We start from the raw sequence: 25,491 nt of genomic DNA, 5'->3' as shown, positions 1-25,491 counted from the left end.
ACATTTGCATAATATTATTGGCGACTTATACCACTCTTAATGCCAGACTCCCCCAGCTTCTAAATGCCGTACTGGAGATTGAATCCATTTTGCACATCATCTTGTCCTTAAGTCAAGCGCATTGCTCCATAGCTATCCTTCCAGCCTATTTCTAAAAAGACAACAAAGATAGCTATGAGCCTTGGGGGAAGCCCTGTTAGGCAGGACAAGGATACCACTCAAAAGGGGAGAGAAACAGACTGAAAATGTTCCAACACAAACGACTCCAACAAAGTCAGATTATGTACACCAAGAGAAGTATAGCATGGACTGACCGACCAAGTGTTGTGGCCTAACTGTAAAGTCACGATTCACTAATTCTGTTGAACTTCAGATGCTCACATTAGTTTACCACAGCCTGGTCTGTGCAGGAGTGCTTAAAGGATATGTAGAGTACATAGACAGGAAGATGGCGTTCATGTAGACCAAGGAGAGCAGTGTAAGTAGCAAGTCGCTGGTGGTGGGCCTGAGGGGGGCTGTGAGGGGAATGGGAGTGGATGAAAGGGCTGGGGGCTCAAATCAGAAGTGGAAGGATGGTTGATCGGAAACAAGGATCCAATTCCTTGCAGAAATAATAGCAGAAATGCAAATACAAATGGAAGTGGTATCCATCAGGGAAAGAAAGGAAGGCATATGCTGCCAGAATCATTATTGGGCTTTCAAAATGGCAGTCAACTATACGTTGAGAATTGTTGGCAAGGGCTGACCCAGCACTAGAGAGGCATCTACAGAAAGATTTACGTGGGCGGAAAAATGGAATTTTTTAATTGGAAAGTGGTAGGTTTTTATGCTTCAATGTGATGTTTTACCTTGTCGGAAGGAGTGGAAGAGTAAAGCCAGGTGTTCGCCAGTTGCTTGTTAAGAAGCTGGCAGCTCTATGCTCATGCATGAACCATCTATTATTACCGGGACAGATCGATGCAAACTTTGGGGGGGCAATGACACTGAAAGGTGCAGTAATCTTGGCAGTCTACCATTCATATTACGAGTAGAACCAAGTGAGACAGGACAATGACTATACAGGAAATAACATAACATTGTACATCCATCTTCCAGATTATGTCCTGCCTTATACCATCCCAAACCAAATGAAGCAAACATAAAATAAAACAAATAACATGACCTTGAGCTGAGAAAGATCTCTTTTAGGCAACTTTCCCCTCCATATTCTATGGACACCCAAACTATGTGCTTTTGTTTTTTAACCTGTCCTGACATTTTACACAAAAGTGAAGCCTTCAGCTTCACTTTCCTTGCCTTTTGCTCACATGTTATGGAAAAACTGATAGGTCCATCAGACTATCCATACTGTGAAACGTTTTACCCATTTCGGTAACTTTTCTAACAGTGCACATAGCATCTTACAATGCAGAGCGTGGGGATACTTTTGTATCACCCTAGTCTTTTACACTGGGGATTTTTGGTTACTTTTATATGTGGCTATGGACTAGCTGGGGGCAGCAGATGCATATTTACAATGTTTGTATTCTTTTTATTGTGTACATTCACATTTACCACATCTGGATACTAAGTGTGGCTAGTGCCACGAAATGTTTTGCTTGTCCTTTGGTCATATTGTTTCTTGTCCTTCTTCCTGCCATATCAGGTCAGGAAATCACTAATGTGGTCATGCATTCACCCGGGAAAGCTGCTGTTTTTGCGGGCTAGTGAATGTCATTTGTGTGTGGACCCACGAGGTGGGTGGGACTGTCTGGCCCCATTCCTCAACCATGGTGCCAGAGAGTCTGGGGTGCATGCACGAGTAAACCCCACAGAGGTCCCCGATTGGACCACTGATGGCTGAGTGAGTGGTGCAGCCCTAACATTGGTGGGCTGTTTTTTGCCATGAGTCTGGATTTGGATAAGAAAAGGACAACGCCTAAAGAGGCCTGAAGAGGCCTGGTGAGGCCTGGTGACCTTTCCTGCAACTGCCCCCATGAAGCCCTGCTGAACTACCTGATGTGAGAAGGCCCTCTGCAGTGCTTTGACCCTTGACTGGTGAGACCAACATACATTCTCTTGCTTACCAGCAAGGCTTGGAATTTGCGGGTTCCACGTCCTGCTATGATCAGCCTCTTCACAGGCTCATGCAAGCAGCTTACCTCCCCTAGGTGGAGACGTTCTGCTCTCTCTCTTTTCTCTTGTCCCGGGAGGATAGCTCAGAGGCAACGTGCTCGCCTTGGAAGCAAGATGACACGGAGCAACACAGGTTTGATCCCCGGGTCTGCGCTTAGAAACCTCTGGGTATTTAGCGCGTTATAAATAACCTATCCTATCCTATCATCCTCTATGAGTGTGCTCTACGGATGCACTACATGCAGACTTTATTTGTAATGTGATGTGATTATTGAAACATTGCCTGCTTCTAAATATCAATAAACAAATTTTAAAATAAATCATCTCGACGAGTGTTCTTCTTTCAATCCACTTGCCTAAATGGATTGGTTAGTTTTCCTTAGAGACATTTTCTTTTTTTCCTGAAGAATATCTTCTTCTTCAGCTCAGTCTTAATACTTGACAGGATTTGTTAGTCCCAGATATGCCATATTTATTGGTGAAGGGAGTTCCTTACAGGAACGTGAGTCCTTTTCCCCAAAGGGGGGCTCTCTCCCGTTGAGGTCCCGCTTGCCTTGACCCCTACGGAGGGTGTTGCAGAGTGGGCTCACCTCCCAAGTCTCACATTTATGATGTCTGGTTTGTTACAAACCTTTCATAAGAAAAGAAGCTATTAATTCTTCCATCCTTTACATTTAAATCATTGCATCATTACTTCCTTACTTCATTACATCATCAGTTTATCTTCCAATGGAGAAACAGCCAAAACCACATCATCTCCCTTACTACTGCAGCTTAAAGGCCTCCTTCATAAATATCAAGGCTGAAATCATTGGTGGATTTTCCCCAATCAAAAACCTGTCCCACCGTTCATCCATTGACAATGTTTTAAATTGGCTGGCAAAGACCCCCAGATATTTTCTTCTCAATAATATCAGAGTTGAGCATTCCACCGTCAGATGTTTTAAAGTTTCTCTTGTGTCTTTTGACTTACAATGTCTACACCATGGGCCCTGTTCATCAACCTCCCTTTGGTTATTTAAGACCCCTCTTGTCGGCAGTATATTTAATCTCTATCTCAGGAACTTATCACAGTGTTTTAGCCTTGGGAACATGGTGAGGTAAGCCGGAACTTGATTAACGGCTCCATTATCCTGTGTCAATACCAGAGCTGAGCTATATGACATTCTTCTGGTTTCTGTTTTTATCCAGTCGAGCCTCATAATTTGGGTCTTCGCCTTTCCTGGGGTTAGAATTAGTGTTTCATTTGATACATCAAGTTTGGTTAGCCAGGCTTTGCAGTCTTGCTTCCATTGGTCAATAATGCCATCACAGCCCCTACCATTTTTATTCTTCATATTCTCCCATGGGCAAGATGAACCTGTTTCAAGGCATTTCCGATAGAGTACCAGCGATTCCACTGAATTATTGCTTTTACGTGATTTTTCAGCACTTTAAGAGCATCTTAGAAGATTTGACTCCTGAGCGATTCTCTGGACCCAGTGTTCTCCCTATGGTTTGACATTGTGGGGGTTTGGATTTGGTCCCCCTAGGCATTGCAATGTTATTTTTATTAGCCGATTAACTCTTCCTGTACTTTTTTTTCGGCATTCTAGGGTGATTAGAAGGCACAGTGACAGGCCGTTAGAAGTGATTTCTCGTTTGACAACTTGCCTCGCTATAGTTTCTTTGGACCTCCAATCTTTTTACTTTGTTTTTTAACCGGTTCTGACTTTGAGGGTAATTAAAGCCTTTAGCTTCACTTCCCCTGCCTTTTGAGCATTTGTTATGGGGAAATTGATCAGTCCTTCGGACAATCAGTACAGATAAACTATGTTTTCCTTATATTTTGTAACTTTTTAATCCTGCACACAGCATCTTACAATGTCATGTTATTTGGTATTTGTATAGCGCCTACTGCCAATTGTATGACCGCCCTTTGGAAGACCATAGTCAGAGGATTGAGAAGTGATGAAAGGAGTTCTAAAATGCGTGTGTGCTTTTATAGCCATAACAAAAGGTAGGTAGGGGAGTGGCAAGGTCTCCAACAGCAGTCCGTAATTATCAGGAGATGGGAGCTATGACAAACTGTCAAAGAGTCAGAGGGTTCATAAGAGTCAGGCTATGTGAACGGCTGGACCTAATTTTGCATGGAACTCAGCTGTATTCTATGGGAGGGGCCATTCGAGCAGAGGGTGATTTGTGTTTAGGAAGGGTGTAGTGAAAGTGTGTATCGCAGAGGTTTGTGGCTGTGCTTCAGGCACAGCTGTATTCCCTGGGATGCAGTGCATGAGAGTCTGGATGAAGAAAGACTGAAGCAAGTGTGGCAAAACAACATAGTGGCAAGACTAAACTCACCCCCGGAAACACTGTGGGAAGAGAAGATGCAAGTGTGGCAAAAACACAACAGTGGCGAGATCAAAGTAGCAGACCTACATTTGGAGCATTCTAGGGGGATGCATGTGAGGCTGAATATAAACGATGGCTAGATTCACTGCGATAAACCTACAATTTGAACAGTCTGAAAAGCGCAACACCATTGAGGTAACTACCGCAGTGGTAAGAAACAATGACGTCTTACCTGGAAGTAGATGTAAAGGGCGAGCGTAGTGTCCAGCGCGGCTGAGGAACCAGGGTGAACAGGCAAACAGGGAAGGTAAGTGCCCAATGGAAGGTGCCCTTTGCCGGCTGCCCTGTGAGGTTCTATTAAGAAGCTATCCTCTTAGGTTGCTACACCCGAGGAACATTCAATCAGGAGGCAGGGGGCGTGCTGGGGAGGAAGTGAGGAAAGCCTATGGGGGCTTGGAGGCTGGACATCACAGCTAATGTGGAAATGGAGGAGGGGGCCTGGGGCACGGGGAAAGAGATGCGAGGGAGAGGAGAGGGCTGTGGGCCCAGCAAACTCCAAACATGTTTGCCTTGCTAGTACCCTCATAGTTTGTTGCAAAAAGTCAAATTTATGATATGGGAACGTAGGAACACATGGTGCACAGGTCTTGGGTCCACCCAAGACAGCAAAAAGAGAGGTATACAAGCAAAGCATTGGGTAAACCTACAGGAATAATGCAATACAGACACACATTATGGGATTGCCAGGCCCAAAAATTGAGTTTGGCAAGGGCTGCAAACTCTGACATCCGTCTCCTTCTTGAAGACTTTGACCTAGACGTCCTAGCCCTTACTGAGACGTGGTTTAATGTCAGCTCTGTCACTGCTCTTGACACTCCCCTTCCTGAGGGCTCCAAAATCCTCTCCAAACCCAGGCCCAACCATTCCGGAGATCGAGTGTCTCTGATTTTCCCTGAGTGGGTTCCTGCCGCCATCATACCTACTCAATCTTACGCCTCCTTTGAATGCCTTGTCTGCAAGGCTCGGAGGCATCTCCTACTCTCACACTCACCTTCGCCAACATCTACAGGCCCCCCGGCCCCATCTCTCCCTTCCATTCTGAATGGGCTGACCTCACCTCCTCCCTCTTGACCTCTTCTTCCAAACTCCTCCTCCTCCTCCTCCTCTGGGATTACAATATCCACCTCAACTCCCCTGAATCATCCACCTCACAGTTCTGTGACCTCTGTGGCTCCCTTTCTCTGACTATTGTTCCCTCCAGTCCAACTCTGGATGCCTTCATCTCTAGAGACAGCCCCATCTCTAATCCAGTCACCACCACCCTCTCCACCTGCTTGGAGCTCATTGGTCCGTTGTCTGAACCTTCCCCTACACTGCCAGACTCCTTCACCGTCATTTGACCGATGAAGCGAGTGTCAGTCGCTGCCTTTGCTTCCACATTCATCTCTCCTCCTTCCCCTGCTTCCGACTCCCCCTCCGAGACTGTCCTCACTATCCTTCACCTCTCCAACACCCTGAACATCGTTGCCCCCATCATGAGGATCTTCCTGAAGCCTGCCTCCAAGCGCAACAGCTGGTATGACAGATCTAGCATCCGTGAACCAACCTTCCTTCCTTCCTTCCTTCCTCCCTCACCACCCATCCCGCCCCAAACCACCAGCCTCCCTTGGCTACCCTCCTACCCCCATACTTTCCTCACTCTGGCCCATAATACCCGATTAAGACTCTAAAGTTGACCGCTCTATGAAGGTCTCATCCACACAGGTGCACCCCTTCTCTTCTAGAACAATTAAGGACAACATACCTTCTCTCACCCCAGCTCTTGCCGATGTCTATAACCACTCCCTCGCCAATGGTTCTTTCCCTCCTTTCCTCATGCACTCCCTTGTGCACCCTCTTCTAAAACAGCCATCCACTGACTCATCCTGCCTAGCTAACTATCGCCCCATCTACACTACTCCCTTACTGGGTAAAGTCTTGGAGAAGTTGGTCCTCCCTCACTGAACCGCCATATTGAACTTGATAGGTTGCCAACATGACCATCAACTGGATTCCAGACATCCAGAGGCACAGAGACCGCTCTCCTGAACACCTGTGAAGATATGTATATCTAGACTCCAACTCTCATGCTGTTCTCATTCTCCTCGACCTCTCTGCCTTTGACATGTCCAAGCATTCTATCCTCATAAAATGGCTCTACGATACCCTTGGCATCACAGACTGGGCACTGGATAGTCTGACCCCTTTCCTCACTAATTGCTCTTCCCAGCTGCAACTGGGAAGTTTCTCCTCCACCACCCCACTCTCTACTTGCAGCGTCCCTCAGGGCTCTATCCTATTGCCGTGGGTCTTCAATATCTATTTCACCCCTCTTGCTCACCTGATCTTCCCTCTTCACTTCCAGTTTTATGCTGATGACACAGCTTAGCTTCAAACCTCCCTCTACCACCTCCTCCCCCTCCTCCTCGCTCATCCCCGAATGTCTGATCGCCATCCAGGCATGGTGTGGCTAACAATCTCTGTCTTAATGCCAGTAAACCGGAGAGCCTTCTCATTGGGACACCTGCACCCTGTTTCCATCCTACCCCTCTGGCCGCCTGTTTTGGGACCCTCTACTCATCATCTTGTGAGGCCAAACAGCTTGCGGTGTTCGACTCCGCTCTCTCCTTCACCCCTCACATCTTGGACCTTGCCAAGAAGAACCACTTTAGTTCACCTCCTAAGATGCATTCTTCCTTTCCTCACCTTTCCCCAGAAGCTTAACGTCTCCAGAGCTCTGGTCTAGGCTGGACTACTCTAACACCTCTTGCTCAATTATTTCACCTTTCCTCCCTACACCCCCTTCAGCTAATCCAGAATAGGGCTGCAAGACTAATCATTGGCCTGAAGCCCAGGGACTGTATCTCTCCAGCCCTAAAATCTCTTTCACAGGCTCCTGGTGGCCGCAAGGATTACATTTAAGACCCTTTGCATCATCCACAAGGCTTTCTGGGGCCTGGGACCAGGCTATCTCCAACTTTCCCTGCATAAATACTTCCCTGCCAGAGACCTCTGCTCGTCTAACTCCAACTCTCTGCTTGGGAAATGCTTCTCCAAGCAGAAAGTGGGGGGCAGGTCTCTCCTCAGCCAGTGCCTCTCAGAACAGCCTCTGTGCTCCTCTCAGACTTGAGCCGGACCTCCTTTAGTTTCGGAAAGTTCTGAAAACTCTGCTTTTCTCCTCCTCTTTCCCTTTCCTGCGAGTGTTGTGCTGCTGCTTATTCCACCTGTGTGCCTGCACCTCGTGCACCCTCCATTCTTGGCTCTCTGTTCTCCAGCCCTCCAATATGGCCGAAGTTTTCCTCACTGGCTCTCTGTTGTCTGGCCTGGCCCTGCTCCCACCTCCCATTGGTTGCACTTGGCTTTTTAGCCAATCATTGCAACCGGGAGGCGGGAGCTGGCCATTACACCGAAGGCCCACAACAAAGGCCCCGTCTACCCCTGTCCACCACGGTATGCCGCATGGACGGCCCTCGTGAGTATGTGCCCCCCCATGACCATGTGTGTGTTCCCCTTGCCCCCGTGACCATGTGTGTGTCCACCCTTGCCTCCGTGACCATGTGTGTTCCCCATGCCCCCGTGACCATGTATGTGTCCCCCCTTGCCCCGTGAGCATGTGTGTGTCCCCCTTGCCACGTGAACGTGTGTTCCCCTTGCCCCTGTGACCATGTATGTCCCCCCTTGCCTCGTGAACATGTATGTGTCCCCCCCTTGCCCCTGTGACCATGTGTCTGTCCCCCCGTTACCCCCGTGAGCATGTATGGGTTCTCCCTTGCCCCCATGAGCATGTGTGTGTGTCCCCTTGCCCCCGTGAGCATGCATGTGTCCCCCTTTACCCCCGTGAGCATATGTGTGTGTCCCCTTGCCCCTGTGACCATGTGTGTGTCCCCTTGCCCGGTGGCCATGTGTGTGTCCCTCCTTGCCCCCGTGACCATGTGGGTGTCCTCCCGGGACCATGTGTCCCTCCTTGCCCCCGTGACCATGTGGGTGTCCTCCCGGGACCATGTGTCCCCCCCTTTTCCCCGTGACCATGAGTGTGTCCCCCCTGCCCCCACGACCATGTGTGCATCCGCCTGCCCCCACGACCATGTGTTTCCCCACTTGCCCCGTGACCATGTGTGCATCCCCCTGCCCCAGTGACCATTTGTTTATCCCCCCTGCCCCATGACCATTTGTTTGTCAGACCTTAAGTCCCTCCCTCACCCCACCCCCACCCTATCCTCCTTCCCTCCTGTCTAACTCTGGCACTACCCCAATTGCCGTCAGGCATAGTAATTGTAGCTGCCTGTCTTATGCAGCAGCTTCCCTCCCCCTCTCCTCTCCTACCCTTTGTCCTGTGTAAATTTGGCACTACCTCAATTGCCGTCAGGCATAGTAATTGTAGTTGCTTGCCTTCTGCAGCCATCTTCCCCTCCCCGTGCCCCTTTTACTTTTCTACTACCAAAGCACTTACTCTTATCAATGGTCCTTGACCTCTGATAATGGATTGTCTGTCCCCCTCCTTTCCTTCTTGTCCTTCCCCCCTCTCCCTCCCCGGCACTATCTCGATTCAGTCGCTGACCCTTTAAGATAGTCACATGCTTTGTTCCTCTCTTCTTCCCCTCGTTCCCCTCCCCCACACCTCCCCTCCTCTTGTCATTCTCGCACTGTAACAATTGCCATTAGGCATAGTAATGTTACTGCTTGTATTGTCTCCTTTTTTCCTTCCTCACCTCTCCCTTATTGTTCCATGCACTTGTACTATCTGTTATGATATGATCGTTTTTTTTCTCACATTCTGATTGTTTCAAGGACCTGTAAGAATGTAACTATTTTTCCATGCTCCCTTCCTCCTTGAAGCGCTTTGAAACACATTGTGTATAGGTGCTACACAAATAAACAATCAATCACCCCACTGTTGCTGAGACATCATGAATCTCACAGGTTACAGACCCTCTATCCAGTTGACACCAGCACGACCCCACCTCCCCACTTCAGCACTGCCCTTGTGGGCCACTGCCTGCCGGCTGAGTATCTCTACCATGGGATTCCTCCGCTCTAGCACTTAGCCAGTGGCCTCCTCCCCTGGCTCCCCGGCTCCCACCAGCACTTGTCCGTTACCCTGTCCCTTCCTACCTCCCCTCGCTATCTCCCACACTTCTCTTCACTGTCCGAATGTCACAAAGCCTTGTAGGACCATGATTGTGAGTTGTATAGGCGGCTAACAAATACTCAATAAATAATCAATATTATCAAAAACAACCAGTGATGGCCTGACCTACAGGGAACATTAGAGATCTCCCAGTGGCCCTCTGATCAATGGGCCTCTTGTGTGGGTACCATAGTTTTCTGATCATCTGACACTCTCCCATGTACCCTATTGCTACCAGTGCTCCAGAGGGCAGGGAAATGGGAGACAGTATGTGGCGGGATAAGCATGGGATGCAGGCGGACAATGATGAGCTAGAAAGGGCATGGGGCACTGTGACAATGTGTAGATCTTTCTCATGCCTCTGATTTCTTTGTGTACACGGCAGAAGTCTATTAAGGCATGACTACAGAATCAGGAAGTGATTCCTGCATGGACTTTCCTCTAACCAACTCTGTGTTCCCTAGGAAACGGTATGTGACGAGGAGGAGGTCGAGCCCAACGGATTCAGCTGGGCGTATTGATCTGAACGGACACAGCTGATGGTGTGCTGGTGTCCCTACGTGAAAAAAGGAGGTGATTTTTATGAAGAAATGTGGACGATCATTGTCGTCCTCGCAAAGCTGCGAATGTAACTGCTGCTGATCTGTGAAGCCGCCTTCTTGAATGATATAGTTACAAGGCGAACGATTCCAGTGAAGCTGACGAGGCGATCGTTACCGCCGGAGAGAGAGAGAGAAACCGTCATGTGAAGACGACTTCTGAGAGAGGTATGAACCAACGCAAGTGTTTATGAGGGAGAAGAGAGTGATACAGCACCGCTCGTTTTGGAGAAAACCCGTGTGACGTGATCCAGGCGAGCAGCTGAAGGCCCGTGTGACGTGATCCCGGCGAGCAGCTGAAGGCCCGTGTGAAGTGATCCAGGCGAGCAGCGGTGAGGCGTTTCGAAAGGAAACCGCGCCGTTGCGCTTCCAATGAAAAGGCTGGGGTAAGACAATCGCAGCCGCGTTGGAAGTCAATAAGCAAGCGCTGTTGCGCTAAAAATTGTTTATAAAGCACCGTTGTGCTACGAACTGGGCATAAAGCGCTGTTGCGCTACAAACTATTGAGGAAGAGCTTTTGCCTAATGTGAGGAGCAAGGTGGTCAGACATCTAATAGGCTGAAGGGGACAGAAGAGAGGCCCTTGCATGAAAAGAGGAGGAGGGTTAAAAGAAAAGACAACCAAGACACAGAGAACTAAGAATAGATTAAAGAGGAGAGAAGAAAAATAAGCAACAAACATGGATAGAGATAACCTTAGAGACTGATGAAGAGAAAGACACAGAAAGAGGAAAAAGGTCAAAAACTGAAAGGACATTAAAGCAGCTAAATTGACTCTTAACTATACTTACCTGCTGTGGCAACCAGATAGAGAAGCTGGGCAATTCCTCAAGAGAAGACATATCATTTATCAAAGTTCATAAAAGAAAAAGGTTATATTAATAAAGAATTGGATTCTCTTCGTAATCCAAACCACCTAATCAGCGGCTCAGAGTTTTATTAATGTAATTATAATTGCTGAAACGTCACAGGCACTGCACGGGATGAAAGAGTGACACACAACACAGAGGGCAATGTTGTGGAGGAGACAGCACCCAACTAGATCAGCAGCCGCGGCAGGTCCAGTCAGTACTGGAGATCTACACAGTTCTGTTCATGCACCTTATCGACCTCAAGCCTGACAAAGAACTGTGTCCAGCCAGTGCCAGGAGCCTTCACAACTCAGTGCGATGATGATACTTGTGTATCACCATATGCTCTTGACATTTGGGATTTTTGATTACTTTTGTATGTACCTAAAGATGTGAGGAAGAACGTCTATGGTAGAGGTTGTTTGCTAATGTAGGAGTATTACTATACATGGTACTTAAGTAGAGGGTTTAAAGTACAGCCTGTATTTGGAGCTTACTTGGGTTAATCACTCTGCCTTTGCTTTCTTAACTAAAATGGATTTTTGGGTACCTGGATTATGGGCTGGACACATTAAATCTCACACTCCAACCCATGCTGTTGGCTGCTTTGAGCATGAATTGTCTCCCACATCTTTTCATTCTTAATTCTAGTCATATCCCCCTCTGAGATGGAGAGTTCTGCCGAAATGCTACAATTTCTTAATTTTTTGCCTCAATTTTCTGCGCAGTAAACTGCTGAGGTGTGCCTTATTTAATAGTTGAATTTGCTTATCTTTTAGGCTTTATTCTGGCTTTAGAGGGTGTACATTATGGATGGTGTGTCCAGGTGAATGTATAAATCAAACAACAAAATGAAGTGCAGGAATATTTGAGGTTTTCTTGCTTTCAGGCGTTTGTCCAGAACATGTTCTCCTGGCTTTTCCTTATATTTGGACCGATGATCATTACTTGGGATTTTTTCACTCATTGAAAAAAAATCTGATATCCCTCTCACTGATCTGTCACGATTTATAATCTCACTGGATAGTAACTAATCTCACTTTAGATCCCCGCTGTAGGTGGACCGATTTTGCATTACCACCTCAGTGACGTACCTAGACTAATGTAGAGACCCTGCTGGCAACGATTTATCTCAGATGTATGGCATACTCAACCCAGCATTCAGCCCAAACAGCCCCCCCATACCAGAAAGTACTTACTTGAAGGGATCAAAAAGCCAATGTCGTGAGAGAGAGCCCATGGAATATCCCTCTACCCAATCAGCATCCAGCTTCTTCAAGCCTGCGATGAAGTAAACAATGAAGATCTGTAGGAGGAAGATAAATACATCAGGGATACATCAGGGCTTAAAAGACACAACAGCAGGTATTAGCCACTTCCTCCCTCACAGGACTTCCTCAAACCAAGTTTCCCTCCCTGTTAAGAAGCCAGGTTGTGTGCCTTATGATTCGAAGACTGATGATACATTATCCAACAAGTCCTTGTTAATGTTAACTGTACTTTACAACAATCTCTAGACCTCTATATTGTAAGCCGTGCTGCTCAGCCACTCACTCAAATGAGAGTTTAGTTAGAATGTGTGCAAACCTTGCAGATCAATCACTGTTGGCTTCCAATAACCTTACACCAGTAGCGGTTCTGAAAAACCCTCCTAGTAAACCCATGTCATGATCTCATGTTCTCAGGTGGACAAATCAATTTTCCTCCAGGAAATGTCAAGTCTGGCAAATTCATATAGGCATAGGATTTCAAAGGGCTTGTGGTATGCACAGCTACCAACAAATTATTTGCACATATCAGAAATTGATTTTTATGTTAATCTTTAAATACATTAAGAACACACGTTGTACCTGAATGTATCCACATTTACAAAGCCTATCCATTCCTCAACATATAATTATTTTCTAATAACACAGTATTTTAATTAAGCACATCTCCAAAACACAGAACTATTGAAGGCTACTCCAAATCTTCCTTTATAAATATAATGCCCTTTGTTCTATAATCATTCAAGTCAAGAGTATAATAAGAGAACATGTTCAGGAGTGTCAATGTCTTTTTTGCATAGCCTCCACAATCTGCTGCATCTTTGAAATATTATACCATGCATTCTCTGTCACAATAGAAGTAGGACTAGCCAACCCTTTACAACAAATTTTATGGAAACAAGTTGTATGAATATCAGGAGAGTTCTAGGAACTGTGTATTCCCGTCCATGTGTCAAGTGCTACATGTAAGAGGCATATGGGGTGGGTATCCCAGAGACCCCCCTAGTATCCTTGATCATGAAGTTTCCCAAGCTCAGGTGTGCAAGCTTGGGAAACTTCCCATGATTGTGATGTTTAATCATATCATGGGGTCAGACTAGTGAGTTTGGCCTTCACCTCATCACGTGGCCTCACTGCCATGACTGCCCTGTACCCACCCACACACCATTCGCCAAAAGGACATGAACCAAAGTGTAATAAACAAAAGGAGTGCCCCAGAAAGGAAGTCTACAAGGGAAGAAGAGGTTGCTGTGGAGGAGTTACAAGAACAAAGACCATGCTCAGAGCACAGAATGCTGGTCATCTGCGGCTGCTTACTCAAACGCCAGAGTAACTCACTAGAAGGTTGCAGAAAGCAACAGAAGTCAACTCATCCCCCACGCACGCAGCAAAATAAAAAGCAAGAGCACAGATCAGAAACAAGCCAGACTTCAAAATGCAAGTGCATCCTTTTAAATCTTTGCTTGCCATTATGCAATCTTTAATTAGTTACAATTACTAACAGGGCAGCAAGTATCAGCCACAAAAGAAATCACTTCTGGGATTTATTAACACGTCTGATCATAGAGAGATTAGAACCAGGGATTAACTATTCACAAACAGGGATTTGGGTGAGAAGGAGAAATAACCCAATAGATTGGACAAGTAGTCTAATCAGCCACCCTATTAAAAAGGACAACAGGCTCTGCAGAGGGTGCCACACTGGGCTACTGTCTTGAAGCAAAGAGGGAAGGAGAGTTACACAAAAAAAAGCAAGAAAGAAAAAAGCGAGGTGACGACAGGAGTGAGAAACTTGTAAAAGTCAAGGGCCAACTGAGTCTTTTCTCAGATCCTGGCAGAGACCAGGGGGGGAAGAAAATTAAGAGCATGTTTAGGGATATCTCTCAGAGCAATGCAGAGGCAAGACCGCCAAGAGAGACACTGGAGAGCCTAGAGAGGGCTAGATCACAGACACTGGCATAGACCACAGAGGAGGAAAGCCACAGGCCAGCTTGAGGTTATATTTCAGACATGGGTGGAGAACATTTACAAAGCTAGAGAAAACAGTGAGCTTCTTGGGGCTAATTGTGCTGTGAGATGATGGACCCTGAGGAAGAATAAAAGGTGTCTTTGGCACAGGAGGGCAAACACTGGTTGGAGGTATAAATTAACACAGCCCGACAAAATTGCTAAGCAAGGGGAAAAATAGATTTGCAGGAAGGGGTGTTTAAAGAGGTATCCTAATCCACACAGGATGCAACCAGCGGCTAGAGCGGTGAAAACATATGCCAAGTCCATACAGTGAAGCAAGGCAAAGAAGTACCAGCTGCTAGGCGAGGCCAAGATGCAAGCTGGGTGCTTGTTAGAAAAGATGTTTCTTTTAGCAGATTTCCCTGCATATTCTCTGAACCCCCAAACCTTTTGCTTTGTTTTAATCCTGTCCTGAATTTTTACAGGGAAGTGAAACCTTAAGGCTTCAGCCTTCAGTTTCACTCCCCTAGCCTTTTGCGCATATTTTTATGAGAAAAATGATCAGTTCTTTAGACTATCAGTACTGGGAAACTGTTTCCTTTTGTCTTTTTACCTTTTTGGTAAAAGTTTGACAGTGCACACATTTTACAATGCTTTGCAGTGGGGATAGTTTTGTATCAGTCTAGTCTTTTACACTTGAGATTTTTGCTTACATGTGCATAAAGACAAGATGGTGGCAGCAGATACCTTCTTACAATGTTTGCATCATTTCTAGTGTGCATTTGTGTTTACCGCGTGGCTAGTGCCCTAAAATGGCCGTGCCACATGTTCGCTTGTGGTTTGGCCTTCTTTGGTCAGGAAATCCCATATAAAGTCATGCACCTGCCAGGGAAACCTGCTGCTATCTCAGTCTAGTGATGACTGTGTGTGCTTTGCACAGGAAGGGGTGGGATTGTCTGGTCCCACTTCACATCTGTTGTGCCTGAAAGTGTAGGTGTGTGGCATGAGTGAAATCCACAGTGGTGCTGGATGTTTAAATGGTGCAGATCTTTACCAGTGGTGGTCTTGGACCTGCTTGCAGCCAGAATATAGGATAAGACGGCGATTCCTGCTGCCATTTCTTCAGATCAGCATTGGAGCAAAGTATTCTGTTTAGACGAGCAGTTGATTGAAGATCTCTAGACGACTCCTGAAGAGGCCCAGCATACTTTCCTGCGATTGGCCCGGTGAAGGCCTGCCGGACTACCATATCTGTGAAGGCCCAGAGCGGTGCTTCAACCCGTGGACTGGTGGGATGACTAGCTCCTTTTTTTAGTATATGGTCCCATGGTATCCCGTACGACTCCTGAGACAGGTATGCTTTTTAAGCCACCCACTCTCCATTTTACCCCATGGGTGACTACCACCCTACTTTGTTTTAAGGGTGGTTGCAGCTGTGATTTAGTTTTGGCTTTGCTGGAGAGTAAGCAGATTTACCACATTAGAAGCCATTGCAGTACTTAAGTGTTTAATTCCTGCTCTCAGGCCATTTGGTTGTTGGGCCATACCTTTGCCCTAGGCAATCATAAGGAAGGCCTGAAATGGCTGCTGAGCACAGCCCTGCACCTTTAATGTGGTTTAGAATGCTTTAAGCCAGTTCCTAGCCCTACGTCAGCCATTACCCATTCTGTGGCATGTTTTGGGGACAAATGGTTTGTCAGGATCACTAGTGTGTAATTAGAGGGCTGGCTTAGGCCAGACCATGAGGGTTTAGGCATATCTAGGGGAGACCCTGATCCTGCATTCAGATCGGTCAACATTTTCTTGGAGGTCTGGTGGTATACTTACCAGCTAGAAGATTTGGCATTCAAAAACTGCTGCTACAATTATGAGCCTTAGTTTGGTATAACTCGCTTAATACCCAGAGGTTTCTAAGCGCGGACCCGGGAATCGAACCTGTGTTGCTCCGTGTCTTGCTTCCAAGGCAAGCACATTGCCCCTGAGCTATCCTCCCTGAGCTATCCTCTACCTGGTAATGCCAGGTAGAGACTTCACAGTTTTGCCATAGGCAGGCTGCTTTTTTCACACCATGTCCTGTTTGGAAATAGCTGCAAGCGCATTTCTCGTATGCCTGACAGAGACAGGAAGGAAGCTGAAGCAGCAGCTAAGGAATGGGACGTTGGCGGAGGGAGGTAAGGCACAAGGACAGGGTGGAGGGGAACAGGTTGGGGTGGAGAAGGAGTCAGGTCTTAGCACAAGTCAAGATAGGGTCAGGAAGGTGGGGGTGGGAAGAGGGTTGATGAATGAAAGTTTCCCAGAGTGCCAAAACTGAATCTGTGGAACTGTGTTGCAGTAAAAATGGCCTGTAGGCAATTTTCACAGATCCGCTGCCTGGACTTGTGCGTCTGTACCTTCCCTCCAGTTTGGAGTTTCAGCTGCTAGTCGTTCTTCCTGGGGTGTCCTCTCCCTTCCCCTGCTCTCCCTCGTTGCTTAGCTGGGACCTGTGTGTGGAAACCCTCTCCCTGACTGTTTTTCCCCAGTCTTCCTATTTTACCACCTTGTTGTAGGAAGCTGCCCCCTCCCAGAAGGGTATTGGGACCCCAATATTCCACGTGTTGTGGGATACTGGTTTAGATGACAACCTTCGAGGAGACATCCTTGATGTTGCTTTATCTTCTGGCTGGTGAATTCCACTCTGTGAAAACAGTTTGTTGTTCCCTTTGGCCACCTGTGCCATAGTCGGTCTGGGATTCAAGTCCCTGGTTGAGCAGATCCTGTAAACTGCCTACAGAAGAGCTGTACTGACCGGGTTGTTTCACCTCTCCAGAACATTCTTTTTGGGAACTACAACGTTTTCAACCTCTGGGCCCTAGGTGGGTTGGTTGTGATATTTACCCTCAAGAGACCCCATGGTCGAAGGTCTCTCTGCAGGTCCCATTCTACCGTCCCTGGCCATTGGCTTCCTTTAGCATGAATCCTGTTTGGCTGCATCATTTCCTGTGTCTGCTGGTTCTCAAAGCTGGCACTGGAGCACTTCAACACCTCTGGCATCCCATGGAGTTGGTTGCGGTTTTCTTTTCTGCAAGGTAGGACTGGAAATTACCTTCCTTTCCCCCATCCCCCATGACCATTGCTTTGCCTACTGACTTTACGCTTGTTGCAATGGGGAACATTTGAAAGTACCTGCAACTCCCCAAAAGCGACTTTAGAGGTACTCACAAGCCTCTGGAAATGTTTCCTGTGCCCCTCTTGAGTCCAGTGAGTTTTAGGCCAAAGACTGAAAACTTATCTTATACCAATTTTTTATACGTATAGTTAAAGACTAACATTCCACTGTTTACAATCAGAAATGCTTGGCTTTGATGCTTTAATGAAAAATATTTCTGTTACTATTCTCTATGTATGTAATGTGTTGGTGTTATCAATCTAAAGGTATTCAGACTTATGGTGGTCTCTGGCTTTGTGTAAGTTATCCCGTCCCCTTCTGGCTCCTACATTTCCTATTAGATGTGCATTTGTACTATGCATAATACTATGTCCTAGGGGTTTAGGATTTACAGTGAATGTTTTCAGTGTTGGCATCTGGGGTCATGCTTGTGATCTTAATGCCGTGTTATTAATTATCCGTTGTTCCCTTTTTGACTATATGTGCTGTGCCCATCAACAGATAGTGGGCTTACACATTAGACCCAACCCACTCAGTTGGATCATTCACAGATGGCCTCAAGAGCACATCAACTCTCAAAAACTGTTTAAGGGTTTTGATTAAGTATTTAAACAAAGTCCAACTAAAGGCTGTCCCACTTTCTCACTCAGAAAAGCAGAAAAAAGTGTAGGGCTAGGGATGCATTCTTTTTTGTTTAAGGGGGGCTTTGAGTCGGGAAGGCAAGTTACACGTATATAGTGAAAGATTGACTCAAAAGCTACCCCTGTTCAACCATGCAATAGAGGTAGGTATGCAAAACAGCAGGCTATGTTTAATAAATACTAGCTGATGGAGATCACATACGAGGCTAGGGAGTTGGAGTAGTCACATTTTAATCAATTCAAAAAGGATTAAGACACACATCTAAATGTTGTAGGTCTAGGTACACAGAATTAGACCTTAAAAACACAAAAATGCCCAAGGGGGCTACTGGTTCGAAAAGTTACACTTCACATTCAAGTGAGGGTTAATAGACAAATGTTGCTACAGATTCCTATACTACTTTGCATTAGTAGTATGCTGTTGTTGTCACTTTCTATCTCTCCATCAAACCTAGACCACACTTCCCCAAATCCGGAGATGGAAACACCTAAATTGTAGCGTCTGGCTGGCTAGTGGTGAGGACCTAAAGGCAATACCCTTATCTTTCTTACTCCCTCCGGTGATCTTGGTGGATGCTAACCTGGGGTGTTACAAGAGGAATGATCTCAGGAAGTAGTGCCTTCCAACTGCTGTGACAAATCCATAGATGTCGTCACTTAACCCCCTCACCGTCCCACACCCCTGAGCGGGATCCCCCTCCCCCATGAAGCCAGGGTGGTGAGGCAGCTACCCGATAGCCCCCCTGGGGATGGTACACAGCAGCAGAAGGAACTCATGTGAACAGTGACGGACATCTTGGAAGAATGCAGTATGACCCCCCCCTCCCAATTCCGGCTCCTCAACCTACACCACAAAAACATGTAGGGCCAGTGACATAAGATCCACTGAGACGAGGAAGAGTAGAGACTACCTAGGGATGACTCCATTGACAAGTACTGAGACAAGGAGGAGGTGTGGAACAATGAAGATCCATGATGAGAGCTTGAATGGGAATTCTAGTTGCCAGTGCCCATTCAGAATAAAGAGGAAGGAAGGACTTATTCATGAGTCAAGCCCTCCCTGGAGGAACCGCGAACGAGGAAGCGGTTCAGCAGAGACCGCTGATCGGGAAGTGAACAAGGGAGCCAAGATGTCCCTATTCAGTCAGACGAGGAATCATCAGATGGAAAACCGGCAAGCCAAAAGGTCCAGGCATGCGAGGAGCCTGGACAGTGCACGCAAGTACAGACACGCACGCTGAGAGAAGCTATATGCTGCAGAGCCGCCGCAGCCAGCAAGAGAACAAGAGAATCAGGGGGGCAGGGGAGCACAGCCAAAGCCTGGAGAAGCCCAGACCTACCGGAGGAAGCCAGCAAAAATCCAAAAGGTACCAGGGATGTTGGGACAGTTGGTGAGGGAGTCAGAGGACTCCAAATACACTCAGAAGGGGCGAAGATGGAAACCCTGGGAAAACAGCACACCCATGGGTCTGGGACCCTCACCCACAAAAGAGGAGCCAGAGAAACCCTCGTCTACGGGACAGTACCCGGTAGGAGAGTGAACCAGGTCTGCTTGATGTGAGCCATAGAGAAAATAGGGTCTGGGACCCATACCTACAAAAGAAGATCCATCCAAAGTCATCTTCTTCGTGGCAGTACCTGACAGGAGAATGACCCAGGTCTGCCACAACTAAAGTATAAGAAAAGCCAGGGGAAGGGAGTCATTCCCCCTGGTGTTGTGAACTGTGGTAAAGCAAGTGGCAGAACGGCCAGGGGAAGGGTGGCATCCCCCACGGCGTTGTTAAACCCCGAAACCAAGTTACCAGGAGAAGGGCGGCATTCTCCTGTATTCAAGAAAGACCAGGGGAAGGGAGTCATTACCCCTGGTTGTGTGAAACTGGGAACTTGCGATACCAGGAGGAGGAAGTCATTCTCCTGGTAATCAAAGATAAGGACTTTCAGATACAAAGTGTTAGACAATAGGCAGTGTGTCTGCCAAGGATAACTGCTTGATCTGTGCCTTTTATGTTGGAAGACAATTTTGACATAGGCAAGGGAATAATTCCCCTAAGAAGTACCCAAGAGTTGAAGTGAACTTTCATCCCCAGTCCAGAAGAAGGGAGTCATTCTTCTGGTCAAAGACTAAAGGGTCATGATCATTTTCGACCCAGCAAACTACCTTAAAATCTTTAATCCAGGGACAATTCTCAAAACCAAGTATAAAATAATCGATTGTTGAATGGCATCTTGCCCCAGGGAAGTTTACCTTTGTGAATACATTTGGTGGAAATTTGCCATTCAATTGCCTAAACCCTATTTCAATGAGGGTGTCCATGAATGTCTTGCCCTGAGGCTCTAGCAAGGCTGATCGGTGAATGCCATACGCCATATCTTCCTCTGCTGCACCTTTGGCAATACCACAGTAGTTACCTATTTTTCCACAGTAGTAACCCATTTTTAAGTTGAATTCGCCACAGAGTGGGAACGTCACTCCCAATGTGGAGCTTTTCACAATTTCTTGCAATGTCTAGAACGCCCAATAACCTCACCAGAGGCGCATCGCTGGTGCCATCGCTTAGTGCCTTATAAAAATTGGCTATGCATCATAAGGTTCCATCTGCCAATTCTACGTCCACAATCAGTAGTGCTGAGGAACTGAAAAAACAGATTGTTTAACCATCTACGATCTCCAAAAATATGTAGCGAGACCGCCACATTTCCTACCTCTCAAGGAGGGAGTTCCCTTCGTGCTGTAGGCCACACACAATTATTCATGTAAATCGTATCACTGGCCCAAGTCTCCTGGAATAATAACACATCTGCTTTCTCCAACAATCACACACAATCAGTATCTTTCAGTCTAGAGCTCAAGCCAACAACGTTCCATGTAACAATGTTTATAGAACTCAAGCAAGTGGCATCACTTTTAAGGCATGGATGGGGCATTATGCACAGTACAACCATACACAGTATCCTCTGAGCCTCTTGTGAGGGTAGGCAAAAAGGATCAGGCTAGTGTGCCCTCCAGTGCAGCTTGGTTTATATCCATCTTATCTATCATTTTGACTGGAACCGAAAGACCATTAAACTTGGATTGAACACAGGTACATGTATTTGTGCTATTCCTCTTGGGAACCACCATGGCATCGCAGAGGGGAACGTGCCACATTATCAGGGAGATGACAAACAGTGCCCTGTTTGTCCCTATGCACTTCCACACCTTTCAGTGCCATAGCATCCGCACAATTTAATATGGCTGACTGCAAAAACTGGTTTGCCACCCCAAATCTCACATTACAGCCACCACAGTACATTACAGTCTGATAGAATTCTTGTTGTAAAGATTTCAAACGATAAATCGGTGATCCCCAAAATATCCGTTACTGCTTTGATCAATGATCTCTTGTATGAATTCTTGTTGCGTGGTTCAGGCCTTTGAAGCAGCAGATGATATGTCCCTTCCTCCAACCGACCAAGGGATCTGCTGCAAAGTTATTTATCGCACTTTGATCACCTGCGGCTTCCAATGTCTTCGAGCTTTTAGGGGGCAGTTTTAAGGGCTATCCCCTTTTGTTAGCACAGCTTAGACTCTCTGAATTTGCTGTAGCCATATCAGTGATCAATGGCACTGCAATTTCATTGAGTTTACCTCAGTATTTCGGGCCAGTGCTCGTTTTCCTTAGGCCCCCGCACACTGGGCGGCCTCTGATTCCCGGGCAACAAATGAGTTTTGGTACCCTCTACATGCATCATAAGGGGTGCAGAAAAGAGGCCTCTCTCTGTGGGGGCATGATTTCCCACGCTTGACTTAATTAAGTCAGGAATCTGAATGGACACAGGGTTCGTTTGTGTCCTGGCATCCACATTTTGGATTTTTGTGCTACTTCACTTGTTGCTCGTCAACATTCGGAAAGCACCGTCACTGGCCAGCTTTAAAATGACAAACATTTGTCCAGGCACTGCTCCAAAAGCAACTCGTCCCCAGCATGAGTAGCTTGCAATTTATAAACCTCATCCTTGATGTCATCTATGGAGAGATTGATATCTTTCAGCCAAAGCCCCATTATTCCCCTGCTGTCAATGGGGAGATCTATACTAGAGCTGCTAACTATATCCTCATCTAAATTATAGTACATCTGCAATGAGGATTAACACCCTGTGAGTTCTCCATGCAAAAGGAGAAATCCATTCGCCTATTTGGCACCGAGAGGGGCCCTTTCTCAGATGATCCTGAAGGGGTAAGGGGAACAAAGGTCACAAGGATCTCTTCGTCCAAACTTATTTGCCCCTTCTTCCACAATGAACTCCGATAGCAAAGCCTGATCAGCCATTGGGTCAAGAATTACGTCACTAAATGCAGGGATGGCCAAATTACAAATGGCTAAATCGGGTTTTCTACCAACAACGTTACGCTTGACTATAGGTACTGTATTCATGCGCTGGGTGTGGGTCTCTGAAACAATGCATGGCATGCTAGTCTTGGGCTTTTTCCTTGAAGAGACGCAGAGGGGACGATGGGAGGGTTTGAATGTGAATCCATGCCAGGCCCATGCTGGAGAACAATAGTTGCAGGTAAGTAACTTGTTCCTTCTCCAGCATGAGGTCTGGCATGGATTCACATGCTCATGTATAACAAATACATAGCAGTACGACATTACAAAACTACAGGAGGTTGCAAGGCTCACCAGAAGCAATTAACTCTTACCTCTGGAACAGACTCACCTCAAGCAAACGGGTTGCGCAACACTGCTCGTCCAACTCTGGACTCCTCCCTGGAATCCCCGTCAACGCAGTAGAACTTCGTGAAGGTGTGCGTGGACCTCCACATAGCAGCCCTGCAAATGTCCAGCAGGGCCACACCAGAAAGGAACGCTGTTATTGCAGTGATCACTCTGGTGGAGTGGACTATCGGACGGCCGGGGAGCGGTCGGGTTGCCAACCGATGACCATGCATGATCCAGCCGGAGAGCCACCTTGAGATGGGAGCCTTGGACAAGGCCTTACCATGCAGGACCAAAGTTCACGAACAGTTGTGAAGTCTTCCGAAACCTCTTTGTGCGCGTCACATAGAACTTTAAAGGTACGAGCAACGTCCAGCGACTGCAAAGCCCTGTCAGCCGGTGACGGAGGCTTTGGGGAAAAAAACAGGCAACACCAAAGGCTTGTTGAGGTGGAATTCCGACAAAACCATCCGCATGAAAGAGGGGTGCGCCCGCAGCACCACCCTTGATTTGTGGAAAGTCAGGTATGGTTGCTTGCAGGATAGGGCCTGGATCTCACCCACCATCCTGGCAGAGGTGATGGCCACAAGGAAAGCAGTTTTCCACGAGAGGAACTTGAGTGGGGCCTGATGCAAAGGCTCAAAGGGCCCCCCAACCCCTATGAGCCTCGTCAGAACCACGTAGAGTTCACATGCCGGGGCAGGAGCCTTCAACCTGGCAGGAAATATTGAAAAAGTCCTTTGAAGAACTCCTTGACGTGTCAGTGAGTCCACAGTGAAGATCTTCCAGGAGACCTGGTGTAGCGGAAGATAGCCGCCAGATGCACATTGATAGAAGCGTGTGCCAGGCCGGCCTTGGCCAAGCAAATCAAGTATGGAAGAATTTGCGGGGCTGTGACCCTCAGCGGGGTAATCTTCTGTGACCGGCACTACGTAGCGAAACGCTTCCACTTGTGGCCGTAGCACTTCAAAGTAGACGACGCCCTGGCCTTGATGAGGACCTCTGCAGTCAGCAGTCAACTAGTATCCACCAAACTCTAGGGCTGCAGGAGCCAAGCCCTCAGGTTCAGCCATCATTGGTCATGATGCAGGATTGTGCCTCCTTCACCTGCTTGACCAGGGGAAATGCCGACAGACTGAGAAGGTCCGGATACCAAATCTGCCTTGTCCACACCGGGGCGATGAGTATCATCTTGCACGGACACCGTTTGAGTGTGTTGAAGACTAGTGGCAGGAGCTGGAACAGAGGGAACGCGTACAGAAACAGTCCTTCCCACTGAAAGGAGAACACGTCCCCCAGGCTCCTTGGCTAGTGAAACCTGCTGGCAAACATCTTGCAGTTGGAGTTTGTCGTAAACAGATCTATCTGGGTTCTGCCCCACTCGGCGAACAGGCGGTCCCATCTGTGGCCTGCCTCACTCAGCAAACAGGCAGTCCACCTGATCCTGACGAAGCTCCCACTCGTGGCAGGAGCACAGTTCCCTGCTGAGGGAGTCTGCAATGGTGTTCTTGACTCCCACCAGGTGAAGAGGGATGAGGAACTTCCCTTATTTGACGGCCCATCGCCACAAGTCCTGCGCCTCCCTGGAGAGCGCCAGGGAGCGAGTGCCCCCTTGCTTTCTGATGTAAAACATGGGGGTGATGTTGTCCGTGAAGATCCTCACCACCTTCCTTTCAGGGACGGGAGGAACGACTTGAGGGCTCAGAACACTGCCCGTAGCTCCAGGATGCTGATAGGAAGATCCTTCTCCGACAAAAAGAACTCTGGCATGCAGAAGTACAGTGTGCGCTTCCCATCCCTCGAGGGAGGCGTCCGTGGTGACCATCTCCTGGTATAGCGGGTTCTGGAATCCTGTGCCTAGGGTGATGTTGGAGTGAACGCCCCACCATACTATAGCCCACCTGAACTCGTGGAGCGAAATCTTGTCCGTGAAGCTTCCCGACACCTGTATCCAGTGGGCGTCCAGAAATTCCTGGAGGGGCTACATCTGCAACCTGCAAGGCCGGACGTGGTAGATGCACATCATCATGCCCAGCATCGACTTGATGGCCCGCACTGTGGATGTCCGCGTCAATGACAGCCGCTGCACCTTCCCCAGAATGGCTGCTATCCCCTCCTCCGAGGGAGACGCCAGGCAAGACACCACCTTGTGCATGGCGCCTAGGAACAGCGCATTCTGCGATGGTGTCAAGCAGGACTTTGGATAGTTGACAGAGAATCCCAGATTCGTTAGTAGCTGGCCCATCGCCTCCGTCTGTCCTTGGGCCAGCTTCTGAGAGCGGGCGCGAATCAGCCGGTCGTCCAGGTATTGGTATACGTGTATTCCCTGTAGGCGTAGATGGGCAGCCACTGGTGCCAGACCGTTCGTGAACACTCTGGGGGCCGACTTCAAGCCAAAAGGTAGGGCCTTTGAATGGAGACGTGGAAGTAAGCGTCCTCCAGGTTCAGCGACGCCAAGAAGTCTCCCTTTTCCAAATGGCCGAGCACATGCTGCAACGTGACCATCCTGTATTTTTGTGACTTCAGGTATTTGTTCAGACGTCGTAGGTCTAGAATGGGCCTCGAGTCACCTGTCTTCTTTCTGACCAGAAAGTATCTGGAATGGACTAAGGAGCTCCGGAGTCGCTGGGGAGCTAGCTCCATCGCCCCTTTTCGCAGCATGGCCTTGTACCTCTTCCAGGAGCTGAGGGATGTGCTGCTCCTGGCGTGCCACCGGAGGGATCCACGG

At 47.6% G+C, this 25,491-nt stretch overlaps 1 protein-coding gene across 3 annotated transcripts in view; it reads right to left on the bottom strand.

Annotated features, from left to right (window-relative positions):
- The window catches only part of GGCX (gamma-glutamyl carboxylase), a 485,190-nt gene that overhangs the window by 315,364 nt on the left and 144,335 nt on the right, over window positions 1-25,491 (bottom strand). For all 3 annotated transcript variants that reach the window (XM_069619048.1, XM_069619047.1, XM_069619049.1), the window contains one exon: window positions 12,259-12,365. In XM_069619048.1, the coding sequence (XP_069475149.1) occupies window positions 12,259-12,365 (107 nt within the window). The remainder of the gene's footprint in view (window positions 1-12,258; window positions 12,366-25,491) is intronic.

Source organism: Ambystoma mexicanum, chromosome 10 (genome assembly GCF_040938575.1).
Source record: "Ambystoma mexicanum isolate Mex_15411 chromosome 10, UKY_AmexF1_1, whole genome shotgun sequence".
Classification (NCBI taxonomy): domain Eukaryota; kingdom Metazoa; phylum Chordata; class Amphibia; order Caudata; family Ambystomatidae; genus Ambystoma; species Ambystoma mexicanum.
This window is presented reverse-complemented; position numbering and strand designations above follow the sequence as displayed.